Raw genomic sequence first — 22370 nt, forward strand, 5'->3', positions numbered from 1 at the left:
TTAAGTGGTTTAAAAATAGAGAAGGTTAATTCTTGTTCTTGCTGCTTACCCAGTGTAGGCCCTTTTGTGGTCACTTGGGTACCTAGGCTCATGAAGTCTTCATTTCAATATATACTTCCATGATGGCCACCTTGGGAAAGGGAACTGGCTATTCATATTTCCTCCAAAAACTCATGTATATTCTACTCACATTTTCACTGGACAGAGCCAGGTAAAACACCACACCTTGCATCAGAGGGAACGAGCAAATGCAGTCCTCCTGTGGGCTTGGAGCAGAGCTGGAGTTTTCATGAACTGTTGTAATGCCTACCACCAGGGCATTATCAGAATGCAGTCAAGATTTAAATGATTATAAGAGAATATCATGGCGCCTGCATGTGTCTGCCACTGTGGTGCTGCTTCTGCTGGGCCATGTGCCTTGTGCACTGGGCTCGGCGGCTGCTGCCCACCGGGCCTGCCCTGCTGGGGACAAAGCTTTTGTTGAATTCGTGAGTGATGAAATTGAGGAGGAAAAGAAGATCTGGAAGCATAAATTCCTCCCCAAGATGTCTCGATCTGGAAGCATAAATTCCTCCCCAAGATGTCTCGTGGTTGAGAGCTGGAAATGTATGGGACAGAAGCCAAATTATTGCAGAAAGGTGCTGGAGAGAAGGTCACTATCACTTCAACATTAACAATAGCATGCTGCTAACATTTGATGGGGAGGAGGAGTCCTCCAAAGGGCAGAAGGTTGAAGAACAGTCTGAATTGATGGCCACTCTCAATTTCTTGGAAGTTACAAAGAATGGCTTAGTGCTGGACTGTCACTATCCAGAAGATGAGGTTGGGCACGAAGAGGAGGTTGGGAGTGATGTTTTCTCATCAGGGAAGTGAGCTATTGATCCATTGGCAAGTCTGCGTGGAAGGATATGAATTACACACTCAACACTGGTCCCCTGGGCTGAGCTTTATATGACCACCTGATGGATTTCCCAGTGGACTGAGGATAACACTTTGGCAGATGAGTTGGTAGACTCAGCACAGCCCTGGAGCACCAGGAATACATGACTTTTTCCGAAGATCTCAAAGGTTTGTCAAGAGCCAGTAAAGCAGGCAAGATGTTGAACACCTTAATTTTATGGTCGGCTTTGGCCGGGGAACAAAGCTACTCTGAAGCCAGACACACAAGTACTTTGAGATGGTTTTCATGCTAATATCATGGAAAATCATTCAAATTTAAATTATTTCCCTTAGGGGCGCCTGGGTGGCTCAGTCGGTCAAGCGTCCGACTTCAGCTCAGGTCACGATCTCACGGTGTGTGAGTCCGTGAGTTTGAGCCCCGCATCGGGCTCTGGGCTGATGGCTCAGAGCCTGGAGCCTGCTTCCGATTCTGTGTCTCCCTCTCTCTCTGCCCCTCCCCCGTTCATGCTCTGTCTCTCTCTGTCTCAAAAATAAATAAACGTTAAAAAAATTTTTTTTAAATTATTTCCCTTGCCCTCTTACTTACTCATTTATGTCCTCTCTATAAATCTGTTGTTCCTGGATTTTTGGATAATATAATGATGGACAATAAAATTGATTTATCTCCTCCAAAAAAACAAAAAAGACTATTATGAACAACTTCGTGCTAGTAAAGCTTAAATTCTTAAAGTTGTAAATGTATAGTAGGTTTCTACCACTGTATAAATGATTCAAGCTGATTCTTAGTAGAAAAAAATCAGCTGTTAAATTTTTTCCTAGGACATCAAAGACCATTAGTTGTAACAACGGTCATTTTGTATTTTACACAAAGAACATTACTTAGGTACCAGAATCCATCAAGGAAAGAATGTGAAAACTATAGCTAGTCTTACTCATGAGTATAGGAGCAAAAATCTCAAGAAAAAGAAACTATAGTCTGATGAATCTAATACATAAAATGCATCATACATTGTGACCAAATAGAATTTATTCAAGGAATGAGAGATTGAACATTAGAAAAAAATGAACACATCACGTTTTATTTATTTTTATTTTTTACATGTCACATTTTAAAGGACAACTGCATGAGCATCTCAAAAAACTCTTAGCAAATTAGGAGTAGAGGATACCTTTCCTTCTTTTTTCTTTTTTTATGAATATAATTTGTCAAATTGGCTTACATACAACACCCAGAGCTCATCCCAAAAAGTGCTCTCCTCAGTGCCTATCACCCATTTTCCCTCTCCCTCACCACCACCCCCCCATCCACCCTTGGTTTGTTCTCTGTATTTGAGTTTCTTGTGGTTTGCCTCCCTCCCTCTCTGTTTGTATCTATTTTTTCCCCCTTCCCTTCCCCTGTGGTCTTCTGTTCACTTTCTCAAGATCTACATATGAGTGAAAACATGATACCTGTCCTTCTCTGACTGACTTATTTCACTCCATGATACCTTCCAGTTCCATCCACATTGCTGCAAATGGCATGATTTCATTCTTTCTCATTGCCAAGCAGTATTCCATTGAAAATATAAACTTCATCTTTATCCATTCATCAATTGATGGACATTTAGGCTCTTTCTATAATTTGTTGAAAGCGCTGCTATAAACATTGAGGTACATATGCCCCTGTGCATCACCACTCCTGTATCCCTTGGGTAAATACCTAGCATTGCTATTGCTGGGTCATAGGGTAGCTCTATTTTTAATTATTTGAGGAACCTCCACACTGTTTTCCAGAACAGCTGCACCAGTTTGCATTTCCACCAGCAGTGCAAGAGGTTTCCTGTTTCTCCACATCCTCGTCAGCATCTGTGGTTTCCTGATTTGTTCATTTTAGCCACTCTGACTAGTGTGAGGTGGTATCCCAGTGTGGCTTTGATTTGTATTTCCCTGGCGATGAGTGACATTGAGCATCTTTTCATGTGTCTGTTGGCCATCTGGCTGTTTTCTTTGGATAAGTGCCTGTTCATGTCTTCTGCCCATTTCTTTACTGGATTATTTGTTTTTCAGGGTTGAGTTTGGAAAGTTCACTATAGATTTTGGATACTAACCCTTTATCTGATATGTCATTTGCAAATATCGTTTCCCATTCTGTCAGTCACCTTTCAGTTTTGTTGATTGTTTCCTTTGCACTGCAGAAGCTTTTTATCTTGATGAGGTCCCAGTAGTTCATTTTTGCTTTTAATTCCCTTGCCTTTGGAGATGTGTCGAGTAAGAAATTGCTGCAGCTGAGGCCAAAGAAGTTGTTCCCTGCTTTTTCTCTAGGGTTTTGATGGTTTCCTGTCTCATATTTAGGCCTTTCATCCATTTTGAGTTTATTTTTGTGTATGGTGTAAGAAAGTGGTGTAGTTTCATTCTTCTGCATGTTGCTGTCCAGTTCTCCCAGCACCATTTGCTAAAAAGACTGTCTTTTTTCCATTGGATGTTCTTTCCTGCTTTGTCAAAGATTAGTTGGCCCTACATTTGTGGGTCCAGTTCTGGGTTCTCTATTCTATTCCATTGGTCTATGTGTCTGTTTTTGCGCCAATACCATGCTTCCTTGATGATTACAGCTTTGTAGTAGAAGCTCAAGTCTGGGATTGTGATGCCTCCCGCTTTGGTTTTCTTCTTCAATATTACTTTGGCTATTCGGGGTCTTTTGTGGTTCCATACAAGTTTTAGGTTTGTTCTAGCTTTGAGAAGAATGCCAGTGCAATTTTGATTGGGATTGCATTGAATGTGTAGATTGCTTTGGGTAGTATTGACATTTTAACAAGATTTATTCTTCCAATCCATGGGCACGGAATGTTTTCCCATTTCTTTGTATCTTCAATTTTCTTCATAAGCTTTCTGTAGTTTTCAGCATATAGGTCTTTTACATCTTTGGTTAAGTTTATTCCTAGGTATTTTATGCTTCTTGGTACAATTGTAAATGGGATCAATTTCTTTCTTTCTTTCTTTCTTTCTCTTTCTGTTGCTTCATTATTGGTATATAAAAATGCAGCTGATTTCTGTACATTGATTTTGTACCCTGCAACTTTACTGAATTCATGTATCAGTTCTAGGAGTCTTTTGGTGGAGTCTTGTGGGTTTTCCATGTAGAGTATCATGTTGTCTGTGAAAAGTGAAAGTTGGACTTCTTTGCCAATTTTGATGACTTTTATTTCATTTTGTTGTCTGATTGCTGAGGCTAGGACTTCCAACACTATGTTAAACAACAGTGGTGAGAGTGGACATCCCTGTCGTGTTCCTGATCTCAGGAGGAAAACTCTCAGTTTTTTCCCTTTGTGGATGATATTAGCTGCGGGCTTTTCATATACGGCTTTTATGATGTTTAAATATGTTCCTTCTATCCCTACTTTCTCGAGGGTTTTTATTAAGAAAGGATGATGTATTTTGTCAAATGCTTTTTCTGCATTTATTGACAGGATTATATGGTTCTTATCCTTTGTTTTGTTAATGTGATGTATCACACTGATTGATTTGCAAATATTGAACCAGCCCTGCAGCCCAGGTATGAATCCCACTTGATCATGGTGAATAATTCTTATATGATGTTGAATTCGATTTGCTAGTATCTTGTTAAGAATTTTTACATCTATGTTCATCAGGGATATTGGCTTGTAGTTCTCCTTTTTTGTGGGGTCTCTGGTTTAAGAATCAAGATAATGCTGGCTTCATAGAATGAGTCTGGAAGTTTTCCTTCCATTTCTGTTTTTTGGGAATGGCTTGAGAAGGATAGGTATTAATTCTGCTTTAAATGTCTGGTAGAATTCCCCATGGAACCCATCTGGTCCAGGACTCTCAATTTGCTGGGAGGTTTTTGATAACTGATTCAGTTTCTTCACTAGTTACAGACGGGTCTGTTGAAATTTTCTATTTCTTCCTGTTTGAGTTTGGGTAGTGTGTGGGTGTCTAGGAATTTCTGAGGGATTGGTTCTGATAAATCCATTTTCATTCATGATTTTATCTGTTTTGGTCTTCCTTTTGAGAAGTCTGGCTAGGGGTTCATCACTTTTGTTTGTTTTTTTCAAACAACCAACTTTTGGTTTCATTGGTCTGTTCTTTTGTTTTTTGTTTCTATGTTGTTTATTTCTGCTAAGATCTTAATATTTCTCTTCCTCTGCTGGGTTTAGGGTTTCTTTGCTGTTCTGCTTCTAGTTCCTTTAGGTGTGCTGTTAGATTTTGTATTTGGGATTTTTCTTGTTTCTTGAGATAGGCCTGGATTGCGATGAATTTTCCTCTTAGGATTGCCTTTGCTGCATCCCAAAGGGTTTGGATTGTAGTGTTTTCATTTTCATTTGTTTCCATATATTTTTTAATCCTTCTTTAATTGCCTGGTTGATCCACTCATTCTTTAGTAGGATGTTTTTTAACCTCCATGAATTTGGAGGTTTTCCAAACCTTTTCCTGTGGTTGATTTCAAGTTTCATAGCATTATGATCTGAACGTGTGCATGGTATGATCTCAGTTCTTTTGTATTTATTGAGGGCTATTTTGTGAGCCAGTATGTGATCTATCTTAGAGAATGTTCCACGTGCACTTGAGAAGAATGTGTATTCTGTTGCTTTGGGGTGAAAAGTTCTAAATATATCTGTCAAGTCCATCTGGTCCAGTGTATCATTCTTTATGGGTTTTCTGTCTAGATGATCTGTCCATTGTTGTAAGTGGAGTATTAAAGTTCCCTGCAATGACCACATTCTTACCAATGAAATTGCTTAGGTTTGTGATTAATTCCTTTATATACTTGGGTTCTTCCAAATTTGGTGCATAAACATTTGTAATCATTATCTCTTCTTGATGAATAGACACTGTAATTATTATATAATGCCCTTCCTCATCTCTTGTTACAGTCTTTAGTTTAAAATCTAGTTTGTCTGATATAAATATAGCTACTCCAGCTTTCTTACGACTTCCACTAGCATGATAGATGGTTCTCTATCCCCTCACTTTCAATCTGAAGGTGTTCTCAGATCTAAAACGTGTCTCTTGTAGACAGCAAATAGATGGGTCTTATTTTTTTAATCCCTTCTGATACCCTGTGTCTTTGATTGGAGCATTTAGTCCATTTACATTCAGTGTTGTTATTGAAAGATACGGGTTTAGAGTCATTGTGTTATCTGTAGGTTTCATGCTTGTAGTGGTGTCTCTGGTCCTTTGTGGTCTTTGCAATACTCACACAGTCCCCCTTAGGATCTCTTACAGGGCTGGTTTAGTGGTGATGAATTCCTTCAGTTTTTGTTTGTTTGGGAAAACCTTTATCTCTCCTTCTATTCTGAATGACAGACTTGCTGGATAAAGGATTCTTGGATGCATATTTTTCCTATTCATCACGCTGAAAATTTCCTGCCACTCCTTTTGGGCCTGCCAAATTTCAGTAGATAAGTCTGCCACTACCCTTTTGTGTCTGCCTTATGTGTTCACCCTGTAGGTGAGGGCTGTTTATTCCTGGCCGCTTTCAGAATTCTCTCTTTATCTTTATATTTTGCCAGTTTCACTATGATATGTCATATAGAAGATCGATTCAAGTTACATCTGAAAGGAGTTCTTTGTACCTCCTGGATTTCCATGTCTGGTTCCTTCCCCGGATTGGGGAAGTTCTCAGCTATGATTTGTTCAAGCACACCTTCGGCCCCTTTCTCTCTCTTCTTCTGGATCTCCTGTGATACGGAATTTGCTGCATTTCATTGAGTCACTTAGCTCTCTAATTCTCCCCTTGTGATCCAGAATTTTTTTCTCTTTTTCTCAGCTTCATCTTTTTCCATAATTTTATCTTCTATATCAACTATTCTCCCCTCTGCCTCTTCAGTTCTGGCTGTCCCCACCTCTAGTTTATTTTGCACCTTGTTTACAACATTTTTTATTTCATCATGACTATTTTTTGGTTCCTTGATCTCTGCAGTGGTAGATTCTCTGGCGTCTTCTGTGCTTTTTTCAAGTCCAGCAATTAATCTTATGACTATTCTAAATTCTTGTTCAGTTATATTGTTTATATCTGTTTTGAGCATTCCTTAGCTGTCATTTCTTCCTGGACTTTCTTTTGAGGGGCATTCTTCCATTTCATCATTTTGGGTAGTTGTTTGTCCCTTATGTGTTTTAAAAGCTTGTTATGTGCCCTGCACCTGCGAGCACTACTATATTAAAGTGGAGTCATACACTGTCTAGGGCCTGGCCCTTCAGGAGGTGTTTTTTGGAGAGTGTCACTTGCCCTCTGTTGTTGTAGTGTGGTTACTTTATCTCCCTACTTGTAGTGATGTTTTGAACCCTCCACTAGGTGTGCTTTGATTTGTTCCTTGAAGTGTCCTAGAAAGGAAAACAAAGAAACAAAAAACAAACAGAAAACAAAAACACCCAAACACACAAACAAACCCCAAAAACAAAAATCCAGAAACATCAGCCACAAGTAAACAATAGGGTGGAGGAGGTGTTGGTAGAAGAGGCCTTGTCCCGAACAAAGAGAGAAATGACAGGAGCGGGGAAAAAGAACGAATAAAAATTGACCAGAAAAACTCTAGGGCTTAATCCAGAGAGTGAGAAAGGGGAATAAAGAAGGAGGTGTGGAACACGTATCAAGAGAATGGATTAAATATGTCTGCTTAAACAAACCAACAACCAGAGTAACCAGATAGAGGAGGGAAGAGATAAGAAGGAGAAAAGGAAGGAAGAATATATCTATACAGTAAGAACTGTCTGAGAATTAAATCAGGCAATTAAACCAGTGCAACAGCGCTGGTCTGGAGGAAGGGCCGTCTGGTTCATCAGCTTCAATCCCACTCCAGTAGATACGCAGTTACCAGTCACGGAGGGGCGTGGTTTGGTGTAAGCAGGTCCTGCCTCCACTGTGGGCCCTGCTGTCCCTTTGCTGAAGTTTCCCCTTGTTGGTGATGGGAAGAAAAATGACGACACCCAAGTCTCTCCTCCATGGACCAGGTGTCCCAAACCACTCTTCTGGAACAGTCTCACTGTGCCATGGGCACAAGTGAGGCGGTTTGTCCTGCTCCGCCAGCTCCTGTGCCTTGGCGTTTGACAAACTCCTGCTCTGTTCACCCAGGTACTGGGGAAGTGCCACTCAGCACCGCCACATGAGTCGTCTGGCTGGCAGATGCAGGCAGGCTTTGGCCTGTCCCACTGTACTCCAGGGAGGGGATTGCTTTCTCCTACTGTGGACAGTGCCCTTGGCCTAGGCAGCTAGCCTGGGGCTGGCTCCCCTCTTCCCCAGGTGTGCGATCCGGGCAGCCCGCCCCAGTCTGGAGAGAGCCCTTCAGAGATTGGCTCCTTCTATGTCCTGGTCCCTGTTGTTTTTCTTGTCCACATACAGTCCTGTGCTTCCCCAGCTGCTCTTTCTCTTCCCTTTGTCTCTCCACAGAAGGGGAACCCTCCCCTCTGTTCATTTTATCTCTCCCAGTTCGCAATCACCCACCTATGGCTGGTCAGGTTGTCCCTGTGGGTCCCTGTAAGCAACTGTTTCTTTTCCTCCCGGACTTTGGAGTTCAGCATCCTTTAGCTTCAACACTGCTTTGTTTGTGAGATGAGGGAACTTCGGATCCCCCTACTTGTCCTCTATGTTGGCCCCTCCTTCAAGGATACCTTTCTTAATTGCATAAAAGACAGCTAAAATATACAGCAAGTTAAAGAACAAGTCAAGGTTGCCTACTATCTATCACTCCTATCAGCATTGTACTCGAAGTTCTAGACAGAACAGGAAGGTAAAACAAAAGATACAAGTTGGAAAGAAAGAAAAGTCATTTACAGGTTATATGAATGTTTGCAACGAAAACCACAAAAGAGTCCTCAGATAAGCCTTCTGATGAATTAATATGGAAATTTATTAAGATTGCTAGATACAAGATTATATAACAAATCTTTTGCATTTCTGTACACTAACAATGAACAGAAAAATACAATTAAAACTTGATATCATTTACAGTAGCAACAAAAATGCAGCTTACATAGCAATAAGTTAACAAAGGATATGTAAGACTTACACACAATGTAGAAATTATACAACTTTTTTGAAAATATTAGGAGTTTATAACAGATGGAGAGATGTACAGTATGAACAGGCTGGAAGACCTAGTATAAAAATTTCATTCTTCACATTGATGTACATATCAGCATCGTTCCAGTCATAGTTACAAGCAGGTTCTGAAATTCAGATGGAAGAGCAAAGGGCCAAGAATAGCTAAGATACTCATAAAGAAATTCAACACAATGGGAAAACTTGCCCTCTCAGGTATCAAGACTTAACATGAAGTTAAGACATCATGTAGAATGTTATTCAGCCATGAAAAAGAATGAAATCTTGACATTTGCAACAGCCTGAATGGACCTAGAGGGTGTTATACTAAGTGAAATATGTTAGGGAAAGACAAATACCATACAATTTCACTTGTATGTGGAATCTAAAACAAAATAAAACAAAAAACCCACAAACAGACTAACAGACTCCAATATAGAACCAAGTGGTGGTTGCCAGAAGGGAAGAAGACAGATCTTACCCTGAGTGGTAGGGTTTTTGTTTTTGTTTTTTATTTTTTTTTAATGTTTTTATTTATTTTTGAGACAGAGAGAGACAGAGCATGAGCAGGGGAGGGGCAGAGAGAGAGGGAGACACAGAATCTGAAGCAGGGTCCAGGCTCTGAGCTGTCAGCACAGAGCCCGACGCAGGGCTCGAACTCACAGATTGTGAGATCATGACCTGAGCTGAAGTCGGATGCTCAACCAACTGAGCCACCCAGATGCCCCTTGAGTGGTAGGGTTTTTGAAGAAGACTGTGGAGTGCAGGGTTTCTTAGGTGGCACATTGCAGACCTTTGGGTATCCCTAGATATATTTAGGGGCTGCACAAGTTCTCACTAAAAACATGTTTAATGTTGTATTTACAGTTAAATCCTGGTATGAAAATTTAACACTAGCATCTTCTATATCATCCATATGTACACTTGATAATAAGAACTGCCTCATGATTTTTTTCCTTCTTAGTGGTACCAAGTATTTTAACTGATGCAAGGCAGTGAGCAGATAGCACTCTTACAAAGATGCCATTGTTTTTTCATGTTTATGAAGAAACTAAAACAGTTTAAGTAGCCTTGTCAGAATCAAACAACTTATATGTTTATGGCAGAGTTGAGATTGGAACCTGAGTGGTGTATATTAATGCCTGTACTCTTAATCATTAAGCTGTACTTACTAGTTACAAGGCAAGTCCTCCTTTTTCATCTCTCTGGGCATCAGTTTCATCATCCGTAAAAGGGATGTAATATATACCTCATGAGATTGCTTATGAGTATTAAAAAAGGAAATTATAAATTGCTTAGCAGAGTAGCATATGGTAATGCATATTAATAGATGTTCACTGTTGTGGTTTCAGTTGTCATCTTTGCCGTTACCACTATTAAAAAGATAATTATTTGCAAGATTATTATTATTTTTTTAAGAATTATTTATAGCCTGATTGAAGATCCAGTCTGATTTATTGTTTTAGGCCCAGGGTCCGTCTCAGGTTTTTGGTCATACATATATACAAACTAGCTTAAATATGAAATATGTCTGTTTTATCCCATAGATTGTACTTAAATTGTATTTCCTATGTGTATTGCTCTTTTTAAGAGAATGACAATTATATCTTCATTAATGACAGGATGGGTAATATTAGAGTGATTGTTGATATTTTATCGGTGCCACTCCAAAGAAGTCTCCAATGGTAATAAGGAGATTTGGTATGGCTCTATGGTTAAACTGTAGAACCTATTTTCCCACTGGCTTTTTTGCCTATAAGGAGAGTTTTTAGTACAGAGGCTAAGCACACAGACTCTGGAGCCAGATTATGTGGGTTCAGTTCTTTGCTCTGTATCACTTACTGGCTTTCTCACGAGTTTTGTAAGAGGCTGTCTGGCACATAGAATGTTCGGTAAATGGTAACTAATTTTTGTCGCTGGTGGGTGGAAACAATGGAGGGACTCAAATCTGGGAAAGTGATAGGAGTGGACAGAGAAAATACTTAATGAAAGAATTTTAATTTGACAAATAATAATGACTTCACTAAATCTGGGATAACCTGGGAATGTCCTCGCTCAGTGCATATTGTTTTTTTTTTACTCTAGGTTGGCTTTTTTGTGAAGAGAGGATGTTCCAAAGGAATGGTTGAAATTGAATTGTAAGTGTTAAAAGTACTGAAACCACCGTTTTCTGTATAATTTCTTGATGTTCATGCATTCCTCATGACTTTAGAAAACAGTAATAACATAACGTTATCATGTAAATGTTGGAACTACTATTTCGAGGATGTTTTATCCAGAGAAGTTATTTTTTTAAGGTGTCTTTTAAAAACTAAATTGTAAGAATTTTTTTCAATAGAATTCTTAAAGAAATTACCTCTTGGCAGCCATTTCTGATGGATCAGAGTTAGTATTCAAGATGACACCAGTTAACCCTCCTTCGTGTATATACTTTCAGTCTTTTTTACGCAGGTTTGTTTACCGCTTAGTTGATTTTTAGTGTTGTTTTTTGGAGTGTTCTACAAAGTCCTGGAATTTCTAGTTTTAGGTTTAAAAAATTATCTGATAGCCTCATCGTTTTATAGGATATGGGGATATGATCTTTTTACTCAAAAACTGTGGGGGAAATGTTTTATTTATATAGCAATGAGAAATAGGCATACACAAAAGATTATACTCAGTTCATTAAAATGTAATGATAGTATTTTACTGAAAGATATAAAACCAAGACTTGAATAAATGGAGAAGCTTACTATGTTCCTAGAAGCATATAGTTCATATCATTATTAACATATCAGTCCTTTCCAAATATATAAATTTGACACAATTCCAATCAGAGTATCAACAGGTAAGTTTGATTCTAAAGTTTATCTGGGAGAATAAATGTGCTGGAAAACCCAAGAAGATTTTGGAAAAGTAGAATCATGAATAAGGTATTTGTGTACTAGATGTTAGAGTGGACTATAATGCTGTTGATAGTGTGGTGTATTAGTACAGAAAATTGGAGGAGCAGAATGGAAGAAGTAGGGACAGACCTGAATATATAACAGGATTTATTGTAAAGATGGCAGTTTAAGGTTGGGCTATAAATTACTCAAATTGAAGTAAGTTAATTGGCTATTAATTTTTTTAACATAAATTTAGAGCTTTATCAAATACTCTATTCATGAATAAAACCTAGATGTGTTAAAAGCTGAGTGAAAAAATATGTAACTTTGAAAATACTAGGGAAAAAAAGTGTAGATTTTTTAAGTCTTAGGGGAAGGAGGCTCTTCCAAGCACAATAGGACCCAGTAACCATAAAAAAGAAGATAGGAAATTTATCCCTGTTCATGCTCTGTCTCTCTCTGTCCCAAAAATAAATGTTAAAAAAAAAAAAAAAAAAAAAAAGGGAAGATAGGAAATTTAGATTGCATCCACATGCAGCTGAAAATAATGATACTGTAATTAAAAATGAGTGATAGACGGGAGAAAACATTTTCAGCACAAATAACCTGTACATGTCTTAAATTTACTAAAATACCAAGTCTCATGCAACTCAGTAAAATTACTAACTGGTAAAAGAAACAAACAAAAACATTTAACACCAAGTAAAATAAGTGGCCAATAATTATAAAAAGGATATAACTCATTAGTTATCAAGGAAATCAAAATGAGGACTTTTTTCCTTTTAGCTTAGAAAAATTTTTAAATAAAATTTAGTAATATGAAGGTATAGAGAAGTGAATCCTGTCATGCACTGTGGGAATGTAAGCACTTTATCTTACTTGGGAGTATATTATCAGGTTTTAAATAAATCTTTGATCCGGTTACTGTCGTAGACATTGTTTACTCATTTGCACAAAATTAGCCTTTTCCTAATTTTAATAGTGAAAAATTGTAAACACCCCAAATGTCTATCGTCTGGTAAATGACTAAACAAAATGTGATACATTCACACAATGACATCTTATTCAGCTACAGAAAGGCAGGAAGTGCCGATGGATCCTGCGACATGGGTGAACCTGGAGAACGTGCTTGGTGGAAGAAGCCAGACACAAATGCTACAGACTGTATCACTGCATTTATATGAAATGTCCAGAATAGGCAAATCTGCAGAGACAGAAAATAGATTTGTGGCTGCTTAGGAAGGAGGAGTGGAGAGAATAGGGAGTGACGACTTAACAGGTTTGGGCTCCTTTTTGGGGGTGGTGAAGAGATTTCGGAAATAGATGGTGGTGATGGTGGCACAACCTTGTGAATATGTTAAAGACCATTGTTGAAGCACATCTTCCTTCAACTATACACCTAAAAATGGTTAAAGTGGTAAATTTTATGTTATGCACATTTTACCACAATGAAAAAAGCATTGATTCGTATATTTAAAATGGTATGTGAATTATATCTCCATTAGCCAAAGATAACTCCTGTGTTAACCTTGGTACCATTGATGGGTCACAGTGGTTTCTTCGATATTGCAACTGACATAAATATATGAAGCCAGGTATATTTCTGACATACAGAAGAAGTATTAATACTTAAGTTTCAGTGTCTTTTATGGATGGCAGCAGGTGTTAAGCACTCCTGATTTTCTACTCCATCACCATGGCCCAATTGTTTTCTTACTTCTCTGAAGAGGCACACATGCTGGCATGCAATAGCCACTAGCTGTAATAATCTAACCAGTGACCATGAACCAGAGTTCTGTTACCACATCTGACATGGGGGAGGTTTCCGTTTCCCCAAAGTCATTATAGTTACATTGTGGTCACTTGCTGGGAATACCAAACACAAAATGGCTCATCATTAGTTGAAATTACTGCTGTTGAACAAATCTGTTAACTGGTCACATACTCGTTGAGTGGAACGGTGAATAGAATAATCTCTGGCACACACTGATGCAGTCACTTTCAAGTAATTCTGGAGTACCTATACGTTGAGGGGGAGAGGGGTACAGCCTTCTGGAATTTATGGTTAGGGGCATGAGGAGAGGGACGGATACATAAATAGGTAAAATATTATTTTAGGTGATGATAGGTGCTAACGTAGAAAATCGAGCAGGAAAGGAGGACAGGGAGGGAGTGCCAGAGTAGAGTTTATGGTATTAAATAGGGTGATCAGGAAAGTTCTCACTCAGAAGATGGTACTTGAGCAAAGACTTAAAGGAGATAAGGTGATGAGCATGGAAATGCTTGGGGAAATAGCATTTTGGTGTCTGCAAATGCTAAGACTCAAGTGGTATCTTGTGTGACTGCATTGCATTGAACAAGAGAATAGTAAGAGGTAAGGTCTGAAAACATCAAGGAGCCGGCTCCAAGGGACTTGTAGGCTGCTGTGAGGACTTTGCATTTATTTATTTTCAGTAAGCTGTGAACCCACCAGGATTTGAGCAGAGACGTGGCATGATCTAAATGTCTTCTGTAGTAGTATTAACCTCCTTTGTTTTTTTACCCCTTAATTTGAAGGATTTGATTTGTCAGTTTTGTTAGTCTTTTCAGTGAATTGACTTCTGCATTGTTGTTTCTCTGTTATATCATTGTTTTCTGTTTCATTAATTTCTACACATATCTTTACTGATTTTTCTTTAAACTTTTGGGTTTTTGGGTTTTTTTTGCTTTGTCTAATTTCTTGAAATTGATATTTATTGTACAAATGTGTAGTCTTTTATTTTCCTTAATATAAATAGGTTAAAAATTTCCCTGTCAATACTGCTTTAGCTCTTTCTCCTAAGTTTTGGTATATAAAGCATTTTCCTATTCAGTTCTGAATATTTTCTTCATTTTCTTTATGAGTTCATAATTAGAAGTTCTTTAAGATTCTCATGTAGTGGTTTTCTTGTTATATTTTAGTATTGATTTCCACTTTGATGATAGTACTGTAGTAGAAAAAAATATATATTATAAATAATATGTTAAATTATATATGTGCTATTGTACAATATATAATATTACTATATTATATAGAGTTATATATATACGGTCATGTTACCAACCCTTTGACGTTTGTCAAGGTATACTTATAGTGAGCTTTCATAAATGTTACCCTCTGGATTGAAAGAATGAGTATTCTGCTCTTGTTATGTGCAGTATTGTCTATTTGTCCATTAGTTCAACTGATTAATTATATTTTTAAATCTTGTATATTTGTGATTTTGGTCATCGGATCGATTCTTTACTGAGAAAGGTGTTTTACATTATACTTCTGTGTAGATTTGTCAGTTAGCCTCATCCTGTCAGTTTTTGCTTTGTGTATTTTCAGGACGTTATTAGTTGCAGCTAAGATTCACATTGCTTGATCTTCCGAGTGAATTGAACTTTCTGTTGTTACGTACTGACTTCTTTGTCTTTTGATGCATTACCCTTAGAATGTGTTTAACTTGCCACTAACATAGTTGGCAGCTTTCTTTTTTAAGTATTTTTCAGGTTTTATTCATTTATTTCAAGTTTTTTTAGACCTTTAATATCTCATTTGAACAAGGATAGCTGGTGTTGTTTATATTGCTTTTTACATAATGCATATGATCCATTACATGTATTGAATGACTTACATTTTTGGATTTACTTTTACTGCCTTATTCCATGCTTTTTATTTGTTCTACTTTTCACTATATCTTTTCTCTCATGCCTTTGTTTGGATTTTTGTTTGCTTTAATATTTTCTTTACTGTTTTGAAAATTAGTCATTCTTGTTTTAGTGGTTAGAATTTTTAACATATATATTTGAATTTGAGTCTAGACTTAGATGTCTTTATTTTCCTATTGAATAAAGACCTTACATTACTTTTATTTGAATAATTTCCCTGAACTATTTTAATTTTATCTTATCAAGTCTTTAAGACATAATAACTATAAATAACTCTCATTGTTTGTTTAGAATTATCCTATGTATTTTTGGTTTGCCTTGCTTTTTATTCTTTCTTGCATTTTTGTGATTTCCTCTGGGATTACTTTCTTTCTGCCAGAGGACATTTTTTAAAGTTTTCTTTAATGAGGATCTTCTAGTGGAACACTAAGTTTTTGTCTGAAAATGATGATCTTTTGCTATCAATCTTGAAAGGTGTATATGCTGGATATAAAAGTCTACATCGATAGGTCTTTTTTCTTTTTCTTTTCTTTCTTTCTTCTTTTTAAGGTTTATTTATTTTTGGGAGAGCGCATTCAGGGGAGGGGCAGAGAGAAGGGGACAGAGGATCTGAAGCGGACTCTGCACTGACAGCAGCGAGCCCAACGTGGGGCTTGAACTAACAAACTTCAAGATCACGACCTGAGCCAAAGTTGGGCTCTCAACAGACTGAGCCCTCCAGGTGCCCCAATAGGTCTTTTCTCAACATATGTGAAGTATTATTCCATTGTCTTCAGATGTGAATCTGATCTTAGTTTCTTTCATAGTAATTCTCCTTTTCTCAAGTGATTTTTAAAATCCTATCTCAGTTTTTGGTGTTTTATAGTTTTACACCATATATTTAGATGTGGATTTATTGTTTGTTTATTTTGCTTGGGATTTAGTGAGCTTCTTAAATTTATGGTTTGGAAAATTCTTATGTATTATCTCTTCATATATTGCCTCTGATCCATTCTTTGTCTCTCTTCCTTCTGGAACTGTATTTTTTTTTAATGCTTATTTTTGAGTAAGAGATAGAGGGAGGATGAGTGGGGGAGGGGCAGAGAGAAGTGGAAACACAGAATCTGAAGCAGGCTCTAAACTCTGAGCTGTCAGCACAGAGCCCAGTGTGGGGCTCAAACTCAGAAACTGTGAGATCATGACCTGAACCAAAGTCAGACACTTAACTGACTGAGCCACCCAGGCTCCCCTGGCACTCTTATTAGATATTGGGCTCTAAGTCATCTGTGTCTCTTTACATCCTTCATATTTTTCATTTTTTTATGTCTTTGTGCTCCATTCTAGTCCATTTCCCTGTGGTTCTTTTTCAGATCCTAGATACAAGTCAATATTTTCCATCTTCTATTTCTTGAAATACAGTAAATATACTTATTCTGTACTTGCCCATTGTTTCCAGTATGATTCTACTTTGTTATTTCTGCTAGTTCGTACTCTTGATGCTTTGTTTTTGTGTGTGTTTCCAGTAAGCCGCTCCTTTCTCTTTGAACTTCGTGTTAATTCTTTGAGGGTAAAGGTAGGTTACTGCTGAGGGTATTTTCACTGACTTCTGCAGCAGATCATTGGCTACTTTCAAACCAGGATCAAAATATACACAATTCTCAGTTGGTGCATTTTGAATCTTAGGTATGTCATGTAACTAAATTCAAGATACTCATCTGTTTGAGACTGACTTGTGGTTAATAAGCGTGTCAGGAGAGACTTTTTCCATCCAAGCCATAGTTTGCGACAGGCACTTCGCTGGGTCTGGTGATGGTGGTGGTGTACTTCTAGTTTACCCTTCCATGAGGGTGTAGTCTTCTGGGGCTGGTTTTTATTAGACCCTCTACTTTGGGTAGCTGTAGGCCTCCTCTGCAGCCCCTCTCCTGGGTGATTATGAAAATGTGTAAGGTTGTTTGGTGGAATACATGCTCCCAGGGTAAAAGCCATTTTCATTTTTCCACTTCTGGATCTCCACCTGCACTGGGATTTTGGCCAGAATTACTTACTTTCAAGCCAACTCATAAATGCATTTGTGAACATATTTTAATATTTCATTATTCGTACTTTACAGCAAGAAGCTCAGGAAGGGTACTTCATTAGTCATTCTGCTGGAAATGAAAATTTAAAACGACTTTTTTTTAAGTTGTGAAATCTTAATGTTTGGAGTGTTCTGATTACAATATAGTCTATATACACAACATTTACAAATTATCATTGTCATTTAGCCATTGAATACCAATAATTTATCTTTCTACCACATGCTGCTGATTCCCAGTGAAGAAGATGGATGGGAGGTGTGGAGCAGTAGTACTTCTAAAAGCAAGAAATAAGTAAATACCCTTCTTTCAGATTCTGTATTGCTTAATGTTCCTTTATAAGGCTGTATGTTGTGGTCTCCTCTGAATTCAGAGTAGAGTACGTGATGAGGAAGGCATGGGCTACCTGTATGACTGGGCTAGTTCTGATGTCTGGAAGTGCTTATGCAAGAATTGGTTTCTATTCATATATTTTCCAAGTAGTGGAAGTTTCAGCATTTAGTTTTTATATGCTTTAATATGCCAACCTGTTTTGAATTGCAGTCAACGCATGTGATTGGAGAATAACATAATTTAAAGGATAAATAACTTCAGATATATAAATTCTCTGTCAGTGTTTGGAAATTAGTATTGGCATTTGCTGTAACAGTTTAAATAATTGTGATGTTGAATCTGTGGTAACTTACGTGTGGTCAATTAAGTATTATTACCAATAAAATATCAAGATTTCCTTCTTTGGAGGGGCCAAAATATCAGAAGGAATAAAAATTGTAGTAACAATCCTGTCTGGCAACCTTTGTTGCAAGAGAATTTTGGAAATTTTATTTCTAAAGTGATACATGTAATTCTGAATATAAGGATTTTTAAATTATTTTTTAAATAGGTTCAGAAATTCTGGAAATCTTACCATCACCCGTGAAATTGACGTGGCAAAAAATCAGTCATCTTGGTTCATCAACAAAAAATCTACAACCCAGAAAGTGGTGGAAGAGCAAGTTGCAGCCTTAAATATTCAAGTGGGCAATCTTTGCCAGTTTCTACCTCAGGTATGAGAGAAATCAGTGTACAGATGGGAAAATTGCATGTTTCTTCCTCTTCATGCCATTTGAGAATAGAAATACTTTTCACGAGATGTTGTCATGGGTGCTATTTAAACTCACAGCCTGGTAATGTTAATACTCACTGTTCTTTGTAAAAGATAGCATCTCATCTCCTATTATGATCTTATTGTAGTGATTTGAAGTGATAAGAAGTTGAAAGTCTCAATTGCAGAATATTGTAAAGGGTATCAAGTTGTATTGTTTTGAAGTAGAGTAACTTGGATGACCATGTGCTTACACTTTGTAGTCTCTTAAAATTTTGTTAATAAATAACTTCTTAATCGTGTTTTTGTATAAATACATCAAGTATACTTGATACACTAAAACTCTTAAATCGGTTATGTGTGCCTTCTAAAACTTTGTCATATTTTAAATTTTAGTAAAAATATCCTGAAAATGCACATTAGATGTTAAATGTTGAAGTGAATGTTATTACATCTTTGAGTCCTGTCTAGTGTCTGAATCATAGTTCATATTTTCCATTCGGAAACAATGATTTGATTACATATGTCCAAATTAAATACAGATTTAAAATTTGAAAGCATTGTTAGCTGGTGTCTGATATGAAGTAGATGTTTGAAATGTCTTTTTTCTTAACTTGTAACATTCCAACTGATGAGTGGTAGATAATGATCATTTCAATCCAGGGGACTGTTTTTTCTTTTATTCCCAAGCTATTTATTATGTGTATATAAACACTTTGCCTTAGAAATATTGGCATAGAAATTTTTAAAAGGTTCTCAGAAAGATGAGAGTTCATACCCTAAGTTTATATTTATCATTTTAAAGAATAGTGTATGCGGGACATTTATATTGGCACATCTTATAATTTTTTTCTTTTCAAAGTTTCATCTTGACAGGTGCGATCATTGAATGATACATGTTTTGAAGATATTTATAAGTGATAATAGTTGTTGATATTTAAATTTTGTGCTCTAGGATAAAGTTGGAGAATTTGCTAAACTGAGTAAAATTGAACTCCTTGAAGCTACTGAGAAGTCCATTGGACCTCCAGAAATGCACAGATACCACTGTGAACTCAAAAACTTCAGGGAGAAAGAAAAACAACTAGAGGTATTTATAAATAGACAACTCATTTCTATTGTTCCTCACTGATTTTTGTCTTTCATAATGTGGGAGAGTGAATAGGAGCTCCGATTCATTGAGTGACTTCATTTATTTGTGATTTTTTTTCTCACGTAGGATTTTATTGCTAACATTAAACTAGGTGACAAAAAGTGAGAAATGGATTTGATCATGGAAAGTTTGAAAAATCTGACTACCATTTCATCAAACACATGTTACGAATTAAATTTCTAAAGAACCAATCATATTATTTTAAAGTATGTTTTTACCTCTCAGGAAGTTTCAATATTATTCTTTTACTCATTTAGCATTTCTTTAACACCTGCCATGAGTCAGGACCCAAAAGGCTTTGGAGGAGTACAGCAGATACCCTGTAGCTTTTGACACAGTGTCTCTTTTGAACCATTTCTATATTTTTTCAGTTGCAGGAGGTAGGTTAGACTTTATGAGTCCTTTTATAGAATACCCTTTTAAAAGGTGTTTTGTGTAATGAATCATTCTCCATGTCCCAGCCACTAAAATAAATCCAGTATATTTTTGTAATCAGACACCTTATAAACAAATGCTTTCTCTTACACCGTAACTGCCCATACTTAGTAATATGCATATTGTTGTAATTTAATATTTATTATACTTAATCAGACTGAATGACCCAAGGAGTAGTAATTATTTTATATTGCTCTAGATACTTATTAAGTCTTTTTACCTTTGCCCCCATGGACCAGTCTCATACATTAGTTTCCCCACCCTCCCCTTCATGCTTTTAGTTACTGCCATTTCATTTACCTGCGGTCACTCGCGGTCTAGAAGCAGATGATCCTCCTGACATATTGTCACAAGTACAGCAATAATCTGACATTACATCACAGTGCCTCTGTCGGTCACCTCACTTCACGTGGCATTTTATCACTCATGTCAGTCATCACAAGCAGAAGGGTGACAACAGTCCAGTATTTTGAGAGAGACCACATCCACATGACTTTTATTACAGCATATTGTTACAGTTATTCTGCCATGTTATTGTCAGTCTCTGTGTCTCATTTATAAATTAAGCTTTATCATAGGTATGCATGTATAGGGAAAACCAGGTATGTAGGGTTTGGTACTATTGTGGTTTCGGGCATCATCTAGTGGTTTGGGGCTGTATTCCCCACAGATAGGGGAGGGACCACTGTACTCCATCTGAAACACTCACCGAGACCGCTGCCATCCTCTGAAAGAACGCAAGCATGTATTGTACTAGGTTCTGAGTACATCTTTGCGCTTGTGAACTCGCAGTCTGAAAGCCAGATCTTACCTTCCTTCGTCTCATTTCTTAGTCCTTAAGTCATGAGTGTTCATAACATACAAATCTTAATATACTACTTTTCACGTTCCAGCTTTTGTTGAACTTGCACTTATAGTAAGTACATCACTTGTGCCCTTGAGGCGAGTGGGGCAGATACCTGTCTTCTCTTTAGGCAGGAAGACTCTAGGCTCAGGTGTGGCAGGGCTTCCTCACAGTTGCCTGACTAATAAATTGTAGAGCCTAGACCAGAACTCACGCATGCATGTTAGTTTTACACAGTTCTTAAGAACTCCTGTGAAATTCTTTATTGTGAAATTTTGCTAGCATTGTCTTTCATTATTAAAAGATTCGACCTGTTGTCTTCTCAGTTAAGCGATTTGTTACATATTTGTTTTAGACCTCGTGCAAAGAGAAAACTGAATATCTAGAGAAAATGATTCAGAGGAATGAAAGATATAAACAAGATGTGGAGAGATTCTATGAACGTAAGCGACATTTAGATTTGATCGAGATGCTTGAAGCGAAAAGACCATGGGTGGTAAGTCTTAATTATCAGAGGCAAAAATAGTGATTCTTTTTACTGGCAGAAAAGCTATGAAGAAGGCACTAATTGCTCTGTATTCAGATTAGGTGTTTTTGTTCATTTTTGCCTTAAAAATCATCATAAAGTTTGTCTCTGTGGTATGATGTAGCTGTATACTTGTATAACGGGTAACAGTTGATTGTGCTCTTTATTTTTCTGGATACGAGTCCTCAACAGGTAGTTTTGTTTTATAAAATGTAATGATCTAAAAATGTTTACACATATAAAAATTAACTCTTGGAGTGTCCTTAGGTCGCTGAGAATTCACTTGGCGTATACTACTGATACTGACTTTTGGTCTGGAAGGAGCTGCACGCTATGTGCTGTGATTCTCTACTCCTGCTTCATAAGCTTATTGATGCTGCTGTTTTCTTCCTAATCACCCTATGATGAATAGTGTCCCAGACCATAGTTTGGACTCAAGAGTCAGTTCTCTCAGTGCATTTCTTTTTGATGGGCGGAACAGATTGAGGAAGTTTCATAATGTTTGTTCCAGGCTTAGGATGGAAATAATTGTTAATAGAATGGAAAAATGAGTGGCTGTATTTGTGGCCTTTCTCCCCCCACCTCATCACCCTCTCCTGTCCCACGATCCCATTATTCTTAAACTTTTTCCTTTCTTTAGCTTGTTTTGATTACATTTTCCTATGTCCATTATTAGTCTTAAACCTACTTTATGTTTCTCCTTTAAAGTCTTTTGGTTAATCCTTTTCTTTCTAAGATTGATTTCAATCTTTTTTTGTTTTTTAAAAATTTACTCACATGTTTATAATCTTACTTTTCTTCCT

General features: G+C 37.2%; 1 protein-coding gene across 5 annotated transcripts in view; it reads left to right on the forward strand.

Annotated features, from left to right (window-relative positions):
* SMC5 (structural maintenance of chromosomes 5) overlaps window positions 1-22370 on the forward strand; it is a 92266-nt gene that overhangs the window by 6056 nt on the left and 63840 nt on the right. For 4 of the 5 annotated variants that reach the window (XM_019463624.2, XM_053907797.1, XM_019463623.2 and 1 more), the window contains exons 3-6: window positions 11018-11070; window positions 18409-18571; window positions 19565-19699; window positions 21397-21537. In XM_019463624.2, the coding sequence (XP_019319169.1) occupies window positions 11018-11070; window positions 18409-18571; window positions 19565-19699; window positions 21397-21537 (492 nt within the window). Of the gene's footprint in view, window positions 1-11017; window positions 11071-17764; window positions 17820-18408; window positions 18572-19564; window positions 19700-21396; window positions 21538-22370 lie in introns of those variants that run through there. The other variant, XM_019463625.2, reaches the window with a different exon arrangement.

This window comes from Panthera pardus, unplaced genomic scaffold (genome assembly GCF_024362965.1).
Source record: "Panthera pardus isolate Hobbes unplaced genomic scaffold, ASM2436296v1 HiC_scaffold_20, whole genome shotgun sequence".
Classification (NCBI taxonomy): domain Eukaryota; kingdom Metazoa; phylum Chordata; class Mammalia; order Carnivora; family Felidae; genus Panthera; species Panthera pardus.